The 16195-nt window shown below is 35.1% G+C and overlaps 1 protein-coding gene across 6 annotated transcripts in view; it reads right to left on the bottom strand.

Moving 5' to 3' along the window:
• Positions 1 to 1142: 1142 nt before the first annotated feature.
• The window catches only part of LOC111401986 (alpha-mannosidase-like), a 55977-nt gene continuing 40924 nt past the window's right edge, over positions 1143 to 16195 (bottom strand). For 5 of the 6 annotated variants that reach the window (XM_023029985.1, XM_023029988.1, XM_023029989.1 and 2 more), the window contains 13 exons: positions 9588 to 9662; positions 9429 to 9488; positions 9174 to 9245; positions 8894 to 8941; positions 8609 to 8728; positions 7637 to 7702; positions 6413 to 6525; positions 6212 to 6296; positions 5625 to 5735; positions 5452 to 5547; positions 5330 to 5377; positions 5109 to 5177; positions 1143 to 1440 (listed from right to left, as the gene is read on the bottom strand). In XM_023029985.1, coding sequence (XP_022885753.1) covers positions 1252 to 1440; positions 5109 to 5177; positions 5330 to 5377; positions 5452 to 5547; positions 5625 to 5735; positions 6212 to 6296; positions 6413 to 6525; positions 7637 to 7702; positions 8609 to 8728; positions 8894 to 8941; positions 9174 to 9245; positions 9429 to 9488; positions 9588 to 9662 — 1152 coding nt within the window. In that variant the 3' untranslated portion in view covers positions 1143 to 1251. The remainder of the gene's footprint in view (positions 1441 to 5108; positions 5178 to 5329; positions 5378 to 5451; positions 5548 to 5624; positions 5736 to 6211; positions 6297 to 6412; positions 6526 to 7636; positions 7703 to 8608; positions 8729 to 8893; positions 8942 to 9173; positions 9246 to 9428; positions 9489 to 9587; positions 9663 to 16195) is intronic. The other variant, XM_023029986.1, reaches the window with a different exon arrangement.

The following is a 16195-nucleotide window of genomic DNA, read 5'->3' as shown; positions in this document are numbered from 1 at the left end:
CTCCAACCAGGAATCGAACTCCCCACACTTGGTTCCAGAGCCCCCCAATGTGATTGTTCCGCCAACTTGAATGTGCCCTGGGGAGCATACTTTGTCATGACTTTGTTAACATTTAGCTTTGTGTTGCTTTATATATTCAGTAGTGTAGTCTAACGTTGAATTTCCATCTCATTTTCGTAAAATTTAAATCGTTTGGTCATTTTGTGAAATGAAAATAGATGAAATAGTATTTTTATGAAAAATGAGTGGTTAGAAAAAAAGAAAAAATTTCGATTTACGTGTAATCTTATTTTATGAAAAATTATGTGGTTGAAAATATGAGAGAAAAAATGAAATGTAATGGAATGGAATTTAATGGAGCCAAACGAGATATAATTCATCTTAAAAATACGTCAAAAACAGCCCCTCGAGACATATCCCAATAGTTCAAAGGATAAGGATGAGGTATACTCATCTTGCTGGCAACCGCAATGTGAGAATTCGATTCCTGATATATGGATTGAGACTCTTTGTGGACACCAGTATACAGACAGTTCTTGTTCCCTAACTTGTTGAGACACATTTCGCGATTAACCTCTCTCACGATGTTCTAGGGACGGAACGGTGAGGAATCCTTAATATTGGGGTTCAACCTTTAAAAATATGTCAAAAACATTTCATACCATGCATTTTAAATCCTTCATTGCCAATCATTCCCTACGTTGTGGGTCGACGCGTCCGAGGTACACTGGAAGAATCAATAAATAATCGGATTAAATGAGACGATATTATTTGCCCTCTTTTAGCTCTATCAGCCCACAGTATTATGTTGAAAGTGACAACCATGCAGAAATCTAGAAGTTAGTTATGGAAATAAAAAAAATTACTGGATAGCTATTGATTCATAAAATACTGGGAAAATCGCAACATGATGTGGATACCAACTTCGGTAATGGTCTATTTATGTACTATTGCCTTTTATGATATCATCATCCTTTTTGAAGAATGAAATAAATAAGAATAAATGATGTTAAAACACCAATTTAAGTGTCATTATATAATGAACTCAATAAAAGACAGAATTATGACTCATTCAATTGTTCCCACATAAATTGAAGTTGTAACACCAGTGATGATAAATAACATTACTTAATAAACAAGGATTAGTTGAGAAAATATTTAGATCGAACTATTTGAACAATGAAAATTACAGATCAAATATTCAACATGGCTTACTAATTATTAGACTCCTCTGGTTAGAGGATCAGCCTTTTAAAATCTCAAGAGGAAAGTCCGGATCTCCATTGGACCAAGCTCGACAATGAGGGTTGACATGTCCATGGGACCACCTCTAATTGGATCCGGGTCGTTGCCATTTTGACCTTCAACTTCCCAAGTCATCCTCTTCATTTCAGACTTATCTTGGTTGGCCGATAAGCTTGTTTCCTTGAGCGCCTTTATCTGCATTAGAAGAACAAGTTTAATATGATAAATTTCAGATCATTTAATCCCAAACATGAACACTAAATGTCAGTTTCTGATCCTTTGCATCGTACCCTTCACCAACTCAGTCAAAGGGGCAGTGGAGGACTTTAATTACATGTTTGATAAGGTGGAGTGTACAACATTGAACAGTACAAAGGAAGAAAAGAAGTTAAAAATCGTGTCCATTGTACTACTGTTTATTCATGTTAACCAAACATGTTCTAGGTGGGAATGGACAGAACACATATGCTCGTGATTTTACATGATAGTGGTGCTAAAATAGCAATTTCAATAGATTCTTGTATGAATCTTTTTTCACTCATACACTGTAGAAATCCTGAGATATATGGAAATATTATATATTATTGTATAATTGTATTTGTACCTATTTAGGCTCTGTTTGAGCCCTATTATTTCCTTATTAAAATGAAAAATATGATCGTTATCTATTATATCAAGTCACTATATTTGACTTTTTATCTTTTATGTGGGATCCATAACAGTTATATATTTCATTCTTATTTTTACAATAATGTGGCTCAAACGAGGGTATAGTTTAGTAAAGTTTATATATTTTTCTTGTTAGAATTTATCCTTTTTTGGTTCATTGCTTGTAATATATATTTGGGATCATAGAGCTGCAAGGAATATATAATTTTCCCTTCAATATTTATCTCTATTTCTATATGGTATCAGAGCTAGAGTCTTTCCCGACCTAGCTAAAAATCATCAATGGCAGAACAGTTAGACAGAATCTCGTTCAACCATAGGCTTAGGGGGAATGGATAATTCTTCATTCCAACTCACATTAGAGAGATTGAATGGAAAAAATCATCGAGAATGAACACAATCAATAAAGCTCATTATCGATGGAAAAGGAAAACTGAGATATCTTACTAGAGAAATAACAACCTGCCTCAACCGATGTAGCTCTTTTGCAAAGATGGAGGTCAGAGAACTCGTTGGTGACTACGTGTTTAGTTAACTCCATGTACCCAGCAATCTGAAAAACTTATCTCTTTTTACCGACGGCCAAAGAGGTATGGGAGGCCGTTCGTGATATGTATTCTGACATCAAGAACCCTTCTTGAATTCCTAGTCGAACCCACAAAAAATGGTTCACTACATTTATTGACGATCAACTTAAATCTGTTGGGTCTACCTACTAAAAGAAAAATCTGAGGTCCAAAATATTTTTATAAACTTCCATTCTATGATCTAGACACAATTTCAAACAAAAATTCAAATCTTTCAAACAGATAATGGCACAGAATACTTTAACACCACTTTGAATGAATATCTCCAATTAATCTACCAAAGTTCCTGCATTGACACTCCCCAACAAAATGGAATTGCCGAACGAAAAAATAGACACTTCATTGAAGTTGCACTTGCCTTGATGTTCACCGCACATATGCCCAAACCATTATGGGGAGATGCCATTTCAACATCGGCATATCTCATAAATAGAATGCCTAGCCGAATTCTCTAATTTCAATCACCTCTACAAAAATTTCAAGAATTCTTTCCCAATTCTCATCTACCCAAAAAGGGTATAAATGTTATGATCCATCTCAAGAAGGGTATTTGTTAGCCATGATGTCACATTTTTCGAAAGAATCCCCTACTTTAAGACCTCTCTTCTGGGGGAGAATTTGAGTGAAGATCGACCCGTAAAAATAGACCAATATTTCAACCTTGATCTTTCATCCACTGAACCTATCATAAATACCGACTTAATCACACCTCTTTGCCCTAATATGCCATCTACAAAAGGGAACTTAAACTCAAACTCAAGGGGAGACGCAGAAAAGCAAGTTAACAAGGAGATATTAGTTTACTCAATGAAGCCAAAATCAGTACACAAGGAGAACCTCACATCTGAGACATCACAAGAGTTAGAATCGATGATAGTTCCAGACAAGAACTCTTCAGAAAAAACGAGTCTTCAGATTGTGACCTACCTATTGCTCTTAGTAAAGTCTCGGTCATGTACTTTCCACCTAATCTCAAAAATTGTTTCCTATAGACTCTATCTGCAGGGTTTAGCACTTTTATTTCCAATCTTGATAAAACAAAAATTCTAAATAATATTCATGACTATTCCCAAAAGGAAAGAGGCAGTCCTAGAAGAAATGCGAGCACTGGAGAAAAATAAAACTTAAGATGTGGTAGAGTTACCAAGGAGAAAAGACTCGTCGGGTGCAAATAGGTATTTTATGTGAAGTACAAAGCGGATTGAACAATAGAACGATACAAAGCTCGCCTCGTAGCAAAAGGATATACGCAGACCTATGGTATTGACTATACAAAAACATTTGCCTTGTTAACAAAGTTAAACACAATTCGAGTTATCTTATCATTGGCAGCAAGTTTGAATTGGCCTCTCCAACAACTTGACATTAAGAATGCATTCTTAAATGGAAAATTAGAAGAATAAGTTTTCATGACATTACTTCTGGGTTTCTGTAAAAAGGATGAAAGCAAGGTGTGCAAACTTAAAAAATCATTGTACGGTCTTAAACAGTCATCAAGAGCATAGTTCGACAGATTCACAAGAGTTTTGAGAAGTCAAGAATATCAACAAAGACAGTCGACCATACTATGTTTTATCAAATATCTAAAGCAGGGAAGAAAACAATCTTAATTATATATGTTGATGACATAATATTAACTGGAGATAACATAGTGGAATTGGAGAGACTTAAGAAGAGTAGCAACAGAGTTTCAGGTTAAAGACCTCGGATAGATGAGATATTTCTTGGGAATGGAAGTAGCCAGATTAAAGAAGGAGATTAGTGTTTCACAACGTAAATATATTCTCGATCTTCTCACCGAAACAAGGATGCTTGGATGCAAGCCAAGTGACACACCGATAGATGCAGGAAAAATGGTAGAAGATACAGGTGCATTAGTTGAAAAGGATAGATACCAGCGACTAGTGGGCAAACTAATCTCTCTTTCACACACAAGACCTGACATTGCATCCGCAGTAAGTGTGGTAAGTCAATACACGCACCCTCTAAAAGACTCACCTAGAAGCAGTATACAGAATTCTCAGATATCTCAAAGGTAACCCCGGAAATGGACTCTTCTTTAAGAAGAATGGAAGGAAAGAGGTATAAATCTGTACTAATGCAGATTGGGCCGGACCAATAGAAGACAGAGATCAACGATCGGCTATTGTACCTTTCTATGGGGAAATTTGGTTACATGGAGGAGTAAGAAACAAAATGTGGTTGCCAGAAGCAGTGTTGAAGTTGAGTTTAGAGCAGTTGCACAAGGAATATGCGAAGGGCTATGGATAAAGAAATTACTGGAGGAATTACAAGCTGTGATAAACTTCCCAATCAAGCTCTATTGTGACAACAAAGTAACAATCAATATCTCCCTCAATCCAGTCCAACATGATCGAACCAAACATGTTGAGGTGGACAGACACTTCATTGAAGAAAAAAGTTGAAGAAGGAACTATATGCATGACCTATGTGCCTACTATAGAACGAATTGCAGATATTTTCACCTAAGGACTATCTTGACAAAACTTCGAGGATTTCATCTTCATATTCAATAAAACCTTTACCTGTTGTCATCGAGTGAAAAACCGCACTATAGAAAATGTAATACTTGCAAAGCACACATACCGTTTTTCCAGTGAACATCTTCTTCAGTTCAACTTTTGCAAGTGATGAATACTTCTCATCTTCACTAGCCTACCACATTGTTCGCATGACAAATAATATAGAATGTTAAAGAAGATTACTTTCAAAAAATATAGTCGAGATACTATTTCTAAGTTACTCAGTTTTATAGTTATTTCAATATTCAGAAATTAAACGAGGACCACAAGAAAGATGGACGTCACCTCATATAGATGTGCTAAACGGAGGAGCACATTTCCATCAACCAACTCCTGAAATATAAATTTCAGAAAAAGATCAAAAGGGAGAAATAATTCACAATATTTTAGGGCATTTAAGCAACCACCTGTAAAGTAATTAATGCAACATTAAGAGGTAAACTATAGTTTGGATCCATTGCTGTCGCTTTTGTCAAATGAGAAGATATCCAGTTTTCAGCACTCTGCAACAAGAAGTGCTAAATTATTTTAGAGAACAGAATTTGATATTTGATCCTTTGTCGACAAGACCTAAACTTACCTCATGTGAAAAGGCCAAAAGGAGGGGTGAATAAATTTCTTGACCTGTTTTCCGGCGCCAACGAGATCCAGTACCACGCTCGTTGATGCTCATATAATAATTTCCACGGATCTGAAAAGGAAATAGACAAAAGAATGAAGTTCCAGTAAAGCCCTCTCTCATTGGTGATCATAAAATTTTCCTCAGACTTGACAAACACAAGACACAAAATAAAGTGCTTGTTTGGCACCTATTTAATTTATAAACATAATTGGTCAAACCTACTTTTTATCTGCACATTTTGTGGGACCCATAAATACTATTCACTTATCCATCACTGATTTCTACCTCTTTATAATTTAAATCGATTATAATCACTTCAGAAACTTGCACTAAATCTCAATTGAAGCCCTCACATCAAAGAAATCCTAGTTTAATTATAAATTCTCAGTCAATAACTTGCTCATTGTCATAGTTTTTCATCTATTAATCATTTGAAGTGACAGCTTCAAATGTGCTTGTCCATTAAATCTTTCTGATACTGTGTGGAAACATCCAACCCAAAGCCTTAAAAGAAAATGAATGGAGTAACTCATGTCAATTCATACCATTAATCCTTCACATGTACTATTCACACATACTAACTCATCAAGGGGTTCAACTAGTCCTCCCGTATCATCTTTGATTATGCGCCTGAGTGGATACAAGAATGGAATCAGTTAAATATGTTTGCGTATAGAAATGGTCAGACCATAGAACTTTATACAAAAGGATCAAGGAAGGCAACGAGTTATAAGCATGTGGCATACCTATGAAGCATCAATTCAATTTCCCCATCATTAATGCTGGATCCTCCTGTTGCCCGATCAACTAAAACAGATAATTCAGATTTATTGTCCGCTATGAAAATACCAAGATTAATCTGAAAGAAAAATAATCATTTTCTAATCACAATCATTTCATCTCTCTTTTTGAAATGAAAGCAGAGACAAAACCAATGCCGGTGAAATTGCAAAAGGCCAATAAATTTCTTCTGGGGTGTAAAAATTGCCCCAGGTTTCTTCAATTGGAAAAGTAAATGGAACATATACACCAGCATCTTGAAAACAAACACAGAATGTTTCAGATTCTACATGTTCACATGAGACGGTGAATGCATGCAGACACATTTCCATATTTGAAACTGATAAAAGTAGAATAGATCGGAAAGAGACACAATTTGCACTATAATTAATATACAGCTTCATATATAAGATTTCTGAACTTTAATAATTATGCAATATATTTGAAGAAAAGGTTATAGAAGAATTTATGAAATTTGCTACTGGAATAAGTCAACAATGATTAGTAATGATAGTTATCAACCATAGACACGCATGAAATAGAGAAAAACAAAAATTTTGATTGAGTCCATTATTTTCATTTTTACACAAAATGGTCATCAATCAATATGTACAGTCTTGACAAATTAAAATGAAGTTATCTGCCCTTCTCAAGAGCTTTCTAATAATTGAGTTAATTATCCAGACAAAGACAATGGCGCAATGTGGCTGAGGATCATGTCAAGTGAAAATCAGTTAGTTAAACAAGAAAATCTTCTAGCATTGATAGACAAACAAAATTTTTCACATTAGGCCTGTTGTTTGATCTCAGAAGATGCATTATGTTAATTTTGGTGATTTTTTATTCTTTGAACTGTCACAATATTCATAAATTGGAAAAATCTAGATTTGATATCCAAAAGCGATTCGAGTGCTTTATTAAAAAGAAATGTTAAACCTTGCTTGGATCTCATCCACCCAAGTCCTCATCAGTCTTTAGGTACCCAAGATCTTACCTAGAATACACTTAGAGAGTCCTCTCCAAAGGGCAAGATCAGCCCTATAGTGTGAACTTCAAATATTTCATGAGAAGATATGAGTCTCGTTAGTTTGACAAGTAGTACAACTGGCTAAAAAGTCCATTTACTTTACATGAAATATTTGAAGTTCCAGCCGGACCTATAATTAAGAAGTTGAAAGTGGGACAATTACTGGATAATAGTTTCCTGCTACAGGTTGAGTAACAGTGAGGTTCCAGCCGGACCTATAATCTCGAACCTGAAAACAAAACGGGATAATAAAGTCAATTTAATAGAAAAAAACAATAATTGAGATTAATATACAAGAAGAAGATGAAAAAGTAATAGAGCAACCAGGTGTCCGTCAGATAATAATCGGTAGACCTAATTACTAGCACATGCTTATGGAACTACAAAAGTCATTTTCCATATATCATAGTTTAGCTATTCATGCCACTGAAGCAAAATTAGCTAAATAATGAAAAATATGCTTTGAGAAGTCAAAGAAACAAAAGAACATGGAGAGCTAATTATGGAAAATGTCCACACTGTCAGGATAATCACTGAATAAAAACACTACGGCATTCGCCAATTTCATCAGCTTTTCCTGTTCTAGATATTCATTTCAACCAAAATCAGCTTGACCAAACAAAAATTTTTAGTAAATAAATATCAGCAAAACCTGTACATGGTGGATATAAGCATGATCCGTTTCTACAGTTCTATTCTTCTATATATGACTCATAGATATGTACTACAATTTTCAAGACCCCAGTATTTTACTCTGTTATCATACTACGACGACTTGATGTAATTGTATTTGCAATTTTGCTGATATTCTAAAATTTGGTATGAAAGTTACGTGACTACAAACTAGTACATTTTTTATAATTTACACGTGACTGATTGACATATGTAACACAATTTCTTTCAGAGCATAGACTTCAAGGAAAATATTGTTAAAAATACACTGTTCTAATCTAATTACAGGGTGAGAGGATGTGTTCCATGAGAACTTGGGTAACAAAATAAAATAAAAAAATATTGGTGATTAATTCAAATTTATATTTGCTAACTCAAGAATGATTCACAAGATGAGTAAAAAACTATCAGAAATCATAAGATGTACAATATATTTTCACGATTTATAAGAGTGAAGAGTTACCCTTTTGAGAAAGTCCCTTGCATTGGAATCTGTATAGAACGCTTTCTTTGTGGACATACTGGTTGTCATTCTTGTAATAATTTCTTTCCCTACAGTATTCTCCGTAGGAATTGGACCAATCTTCAATTAGAATCATGTATCAAACCATAGATACAGAAAGGGAAAATAAAGTGCCACGAGACCGGAAAAAGGAAAAGAAAAAGAGTGAGTCAAAGTTCTGAAAATTTATATGGGAAAAGAGAATTATCTACCAAGGGGAAGGCAAAGTAAACATGACCGACTTACAGTGAACTCAACTTCCGCATGCTCTCTGTCTTTGTAAATTCTAGTTATCTGGAAATTTTAGGCATGAATACTTTCTGATAAGTGCCACAACAATGGTAAAAGTGATGATAAATGTCATTTTTTACATGCCATCTGTTTAAGAATTTCCTCCACCCAATAATGATAAAAAAAAAAATGTTTAAGTGAGATAGCACACCGTAAGACACAGGTAAAATACTAAGCGAAGATTGTACAGAAGCTTACCGTATAGTTTAGAGATGCATTTGCTTGTTAAATTTACCTGGTAGATCCACGAATCAAATTGCTGGTGAACTTCATGAACCAGTGGACCCCGAGTGACCTTCAAGGGGACCTGCAATCAGCATACCAAATGTTAGTAGTTAATATAATGAAAGTAATAAATAAACAAGCGAAGTATAGCATGCCAATTTTTGGTCCAATAGGCTTTGAGTAGGAGCTAATGATCCATTTCTCTGGAAAATTAACTTTGGTAGCAAATAGTAACCTAACGTTAGCTGGAGAAAAGATCACTCACTGATCTTAAGACGACTTGAGGAGTAGATCCGTTGGGCCGAAAATGGTATGCATCAGAGGACTGCAGGGAATGATATGATTAACATATAGAAATTACTGCATCCATTCAAATGTAGCACTAGGTATACGTGTTTTGTTCCAAAAACCATTGAGAGTATACCTCAGATTCTTCACTTGAAGCATACCAAAGATAGCTTTGTTGTACTGGCATATCGATCTGGTAAAAACACATTAACTATGTATAGGTGAGAACATTTCTTTAATACATGGCTGATAAAAGTCAGAGAGAACTAAATGCTTACACATAAATTGCTGCTAATGACATATCGGATTCCCATCCCCAAATGAAATGAAAAAGGACTACACATTTTGGCATGCATATCCATTATTGGGAGAAGATTTAAGAATCTATAACACCTTAAATTAAGATAACTCGAACATCTTGGATAACTATGATGTTTGAACAGATAAATTGGTGCAATGGTAAGTAATAACATCAATAATGCCTCACTTTGAAAAAAACGAATGAAAAAATTAGTGAAAACTAGTAAATTGCATCAATTATTTTATTTTATTATTATTATTATTTTTTTTTTTAAATAGGCTCTTTTATCATATGATGATCAGGGTGATCCTCATGCTTCACATTTCGTGAACATGGAAAGGGTCTAGAGAACATCAAATTGTTTGTTTTAACTCATCAAATTGAATTGTTTGCCGAAAATTAAAATTACAAGTATCCCGTTTATGACAAGAATTGGTTGAATGATCTCCCGTTTTAGGATTCCTTCCATTTAAATAGAGAATTACACATATGCTAGGGTCCTAAACATGGTAAACTATAATTACAATAATTTACAATCAATTTTATATGTAATTATGGTAGAATAATATTCTGGCGGAATCTTTTGTCTCAATCTCGTTGATATCCCCCCTCAAATTGACGCTGGTTGATGAAGAAGCATCAATTTGCTAACAAGAAAATGATGTCGGTGTCGCACCATTGTCTTACTAAACACATCAACAATTTGAACATCCGTGGTGATATGTGTAAGAGAAATAATGCGATCATCATAAGCTTCACAAATAAAGTGACAATCCACTTCAATGTGTTTAGTGCGCTCATGAAAAACAGGGTTAGTAGCAATCTGAATGGCACTAGTATTGTCAGCATGAAGTGGAGTAGGCTCAAGCTGAGAACAACCAAACTCCGCTAAAAGACCCCATAGCTAAATAATCTCAGAATAGGCAGAAGACATAGCACAATACTCAGATTCAATGGAAGATTTAGAGACACGATCTCGTTTCTTACTACGCTAGGAAGTTAGTGCATCCCCAGGAAACATACACCAACCTGTAATCAAGCGACGTGTATCCACACACCCAGTCCAATTTGCATTACTATAGCCTACCAAGCAAAGGGAAGAGTTGGCAAGAAAGAAAAGACCCCTATCAGGTGTACCCAGCAAGTAATGAACGATGCGACAAACCGCAACCAAGTGGAGATGTCATGGAGCATGCATAAATTGACACACTTGTTGTACGGCAAAAGAAATGTCCAGTCGAGTAATAGTGAGATAATTCAAACTACCCACTAACTGACGATATAGGGAGGGATTATGAAGAATGCCCTCCCCCTTGCGATATTTCACATTCACCTCTAAAGGAGTATCGACCGAAGTCCAGCCAAAGCAATCAACTCCTTCGTATACTTGTGCTGATGTAGAAAAGTACCTGTTGGACTGAAATGTACCTTAAGACCTGAGAAATACTACAATTGCCCCAAATCCTTCGTATGATTAGAATCCTTCAATTGGTTTTGAAGATGAAATATAAGCTCGGAGTCAATCCCGATAATAACAATATCATCCACGCAGGCCAAAAGAAGTACTGTACCTGCCTTAGTATCTGAGATGAAGAGAGACGAATCATATTTACTCTGGATAAATGACAAACTCAAGAGAGTAGAGCAAAATTTATCAACCAAGCACGAGAAGCCTGCTTCAACCTATAAAGTGAGCAGTTTAGCTTACATCCATCTAAAGATGGTAATGAGAAGAGGCCCGAATGAGGTGTTATATAAATTTCTTCCTCAAGATCACCATGTAAGAAAGCATTCTTGACATCCATCTGCTGCAAAGACCACCCTTTGGAGACAGCTATGGCTAGGACAGTTCGAACCGCTGTCATTTTGGAAATATGAGCAAAGGTCTCCTCATAATCTATACCATATTCTTGACAATTCCCAAGAGCCACCAAACGAGCTTCATATCGTTCTAGCGACCCATCAGAGCGGAGCTTGACGGAATAAACCCATTTACACCCGATAGGTTTGATGCCAGGAGGGCAAGAAACAATATTGTAGAAAAGGACTGAGTATGGAAAGGGGACAAGATATAGTAATTATAGCTAATTTGTGATTATAATCTTGTAGTTTTTGGTAGGTTAATTTTCTTCCTAATTTAGAAGATTAGTTTCTTTTTTTTTTTCATTATTTATCTTGTGTATATATGTTGGTTGTAATCAATATTTTTGATATATTGACAAGTAAGATTTTTCCTCTCAATCTTGTTTGCTTCATGGTATCAGAGACAGAGGCTCTTATCTAGCAAACCATGGCGGAATTCCCCGCCAACAGTACCGTGTCTACAATGTCGGACGCCGAAACAGAGGGTAATTCCTCAATTGGTCACAACACATTCGAGAATTGTAATGCTTCGAAAATTTTAGAATAAAATTTATTTATATTGTTTATCATATTGTTATTTAAAAAAAAATGAGGACCAAAATGAAATATGATTTTGAATTCATATTTTATTTGGGTCAAATAATTAAATATTTATAGAGCGAAATTTAATATATTAATATTGAACTTCTTTTGTAGCTTGTAATTAATTAGAAATTTTCAACTCGAAAAATAATTATTTCAAATAAGTTATGTCCACATTTTTGAAGCAAAAAGAATACTTGCCTAGATCCATAATTAATTTTGAGGGTGTTTGAGCACATTATTCCAAAAAAAATACATTCTTAAACAGTGATTTGGTATCATTTCAACCACACATTCTTCAATAAAATAATATTACACGCAGATCAAAAACTTTTTCTTATTTTTTAACCACACGTTTTCCATCAATATAGTATTTAAGAATGTATTATTACCAAAATAATGTGGCTGAAACACCCCTTTAGTTAACATTGGTTTTGAAATCCTTCCAGCCACACGTGTTCAACAATTGAAATGAAGAAATATTTTTTTTAAGTTGGCAATGACTTGATTGATGGAGAGTTAAAATAGTTTCCCTTTTTTAATTCTTAGAAGTTGGAATGATTTATTTTTATAATATACTTTTGTACAAATTCTTAGCATGATTCATAGCACCGTCTGTCAACTGCCTAAACTTGGAATTAAATTGTCTGCTTGATTTTTAGCACGTGAGTCTATAAATTTAACAGTGAAATACGCGTAAAATGTAATATAAAAATTATGGATTATTTTGAGTAGAACACAGATATAGTCACGACAAGAGAAAGAATTTGGGATGTGAAATTTTTATTTTCAGCCAACAATTATTTTCATCAAACGAGGTAGGATTACGAGATACAAGTGGTTAGTCCCGTTTAATTTATTTCTTCATGTTGATGAATATTATACTCATGAAAGTTATGATATGGTATGATATGATATGATGATGATATGATATGAAACGACCATCCAGTACCAAAGATATGATATGATATGAGCTCTTAACGGAATCTAAAGATGTGATATGACGGTATGATTATTTTGATGCATGATTTAATATTTTATTCGGGATCGCACCACTAATCGTGTCCTACTAAGTATTCCTATATATTCATCCCTTTTTCCTCCTCCTCACAGATTGAACGGGTTGTTGGTTGGCGGTGATGAGGTGCAATCGTGGTGCCAGGATATTTGAAATTAAATTAAATTCGGTGTAATGTGACGAAAACATTTTAAATTCTAGCTTTCCTTTAGTTTTATTATTCCATCGATTTTATTTAGAGATAAGAAATATAAATTATTTGATTACGTATTCCTTAGGCGTTATTTTTATATCCCGGCAGTAGAACCATAACTTAAATTACAATAAGTTGTCTGGAATAAAACGTCTAATATATGCATGTATTATTTTGAAATATATTTTTATCGTATTAGATATACATGCATGAATATGTTTTCCTCTCACACACACACACACGAGATACGTATTACGTGCATATAAAATGCACATGGGCAATGGCAGTCAATACAACCAAATTAACATTCAATAGTGCCACGACCACTTGATAAATAAACTATCATTATTTTATTTCTAGACACACGGGGCACCTATTACATGTTTGTGAATATGGTAGACGCCAGTCAAAACTGTTGATTGATATTTGATGATGCCATGATAATTTGATCAATAAATTGTTTGAATTGTATTTATGTAATTATTCCTAACATTGACCTAATTGATTAATTTAAGTGAGTTTTAAAATAAAATCCATTTTTTATTTGAATTGCTCATATCGAAATAAATAAAAGAAAGTTTTTCGTGATGACTCATATTTATTTTACCATAAATTTTGGGTCGTTACAAGAATTCCTCGTTTCAGTTTACAGTTGAGAAATTGAATGGGAAAAACTACCGTGAATGGGCCTAGTTGATAAAACTGGTAATTGATGGAAAAGGAAAGTTGGGCTACCTCATCGGCGAAACGAAGAAACCAACCGACACAGCCCTGTAGCGACGATGGCACTCTGAAAACTCCATGGTAATTGCCTGGCTAGTGAACTCGATGAAGCCCTCTATAGGGAAAACCTATCTATTTCTTCCTACAGCGAAGAATGTATAGGATGCAGTAAAAGACACCTACTCAGACGACGAAAACGCTTCACAAATCTTTGAATTGAAAACCCGCTTATAGCAAACCAAATAGGGGACAAGAGATGTCACAGAATACTTTATGGAGATTACATCTCTTTGGCAAGATCTCAACCTCTGCAGTGAAGAAGAATGGAAATGTCCCGACGACATTGCCTTGTACAAGAAGCAAGAAAATGAAAGGGTATATGAATTTCTCGATGGTCTGAATCGTGAACTCGACGAAGTCCGAGGCCGAATTCTGGGACGCTGCCCACTATCGTCCACTCGAGAAGTGTTTGCCGCAGTTCGTCGTGAAGAAGCTTGCCGGCAGGTGATGATGAAGGAGGTTTCTGGAGAAGTTTCAGCCTTGGCTAGGAAGAGAAATGGACCTCCAAAGAATACGTTCTCTGAGCCAGGAAGCAGTAAGCGTAACGGGCTAACATTTGGGCCAGAATTTGAACATATTAGTGGGCCTTCTTCAAATGGATGTGATGGTTTGTTTTTTTCAAAAGGAATAATACATGGGTCTACCCAAAAACAACAGGGCCGTCCTTGGTGCAAGCATTGTTGCAGGCCGGGTCATAAAATAGACACGAAATTAATGAGAAGCCCAATGACTAGAAACCTAAGCAAAACACGGGGAGCCGGGGACATCAGGTTGAAACAAAAAATAATCCAACTTCAAGTAATACATTTAATTCCGAGCAACGGGAACAACTCTATCAACTGTTCACGAGCTTTCAAACTTCCCGTCAGTCTTCTCCTAAAGGTCACTCTAGCTCATTAGCCCACAAAGGTATCTTTCCTAGAGCCTTAAATACTTCAAGATATAAAAATGCTTGGATTGTTGATTCTGGTGCATCCGATCATATAACGGATTCGTATCATCTATTCACTTCATACTCAACTTGTCCTGGCAACATTCGAGTTAAAATTGTAGATGGCTCATTCTCATCTGTTGCAAGAAAAGGGAGTATTCGAATATCTGAATCTTTAACATTGGATTTTGTTCTTCATATTCCCAATCTGTCTTGTAACTTGTTATCTGTCAGTCAAGTAACAAAAAATTCCAATTATTCTGCTAATTTCTTTCCATCTTACCGTGTCTTTCAAGACTTTTCATCGGGGAAGACGATTAGCAGTGCTAAAGAATGCGAGTGGCTATACTACTTTGAAGAAGCCGATGTGAGTTCACTAGGTCAACTTTCACGATGAAATTCTACATCTACCTTTAGAGATAGTGAGATCTTGTTATGGCACAATAGAATACGTCACCCTAGTTTACAATATTTAAAACAAGTTTATCCTTCAATTTTCATGAATAAAACACCTATTGAGTTTCAATGTGAAAATTGTGAATTTGCAAAACATCAGTGTACATCTTTTCCAAAATCAATGTACAAACCATCCAAACCATTTGCTATGATTCACAGTGATCTATGGGGAATCTCTCGCACTCCTAACTGTACCCAAACAAAATGGTTTGTCACATTTATCGACAATCACACTCGAGTATGTTGGGTTTATCTACTGAAAGAAAAAACTGATGTTCGATCAGTATTTATAAACTTTCATTCCATGATGCTGACACAATTTCAAACACAACTTCAAATCCTTCGCACTAATAATTGCACAAAATATTTCAACGCTACTTTGCAAGACTATTTAAAAAAATGATTAATCTTCTTGTATTATGGACACCATTATGGAGGCCCCTATGTACTTCTAGCATCCTCCTTAAAAAAATATAGAATAGTCCACCAAAGTTTATGTGTCCATACCCCCAACAAAATGGGGTTGCTGAACGAAAAACAGACGCATACTAGAAGTAGCTCGTACCTTAATGTTTACAATGAATATGCCAAAAACATTCTGGGGAGATGCAATTCTA

The sequence above is a fragment of the Olea europaea genome, chromosome 10, assembly GCF_002742605.1.
Source record: "Olea europaea var. sylvestris chromosome 10, O_europaea_v1, whole genome shotgun sequence".
In the NCBI taxonomy this organism is placed as follows: domain Eukaryota; kingdom Viridiplantae; phylum Streptophyta; class Magnoliopsida; order Lamiales; family Oleaceae; genus Olea; species Olea europaea.
The sequence above is the reverse complement of the archived record's forward strand: the minus strand, read 5'-3'. Positions and strand labels throughout refer to the sequence as shown.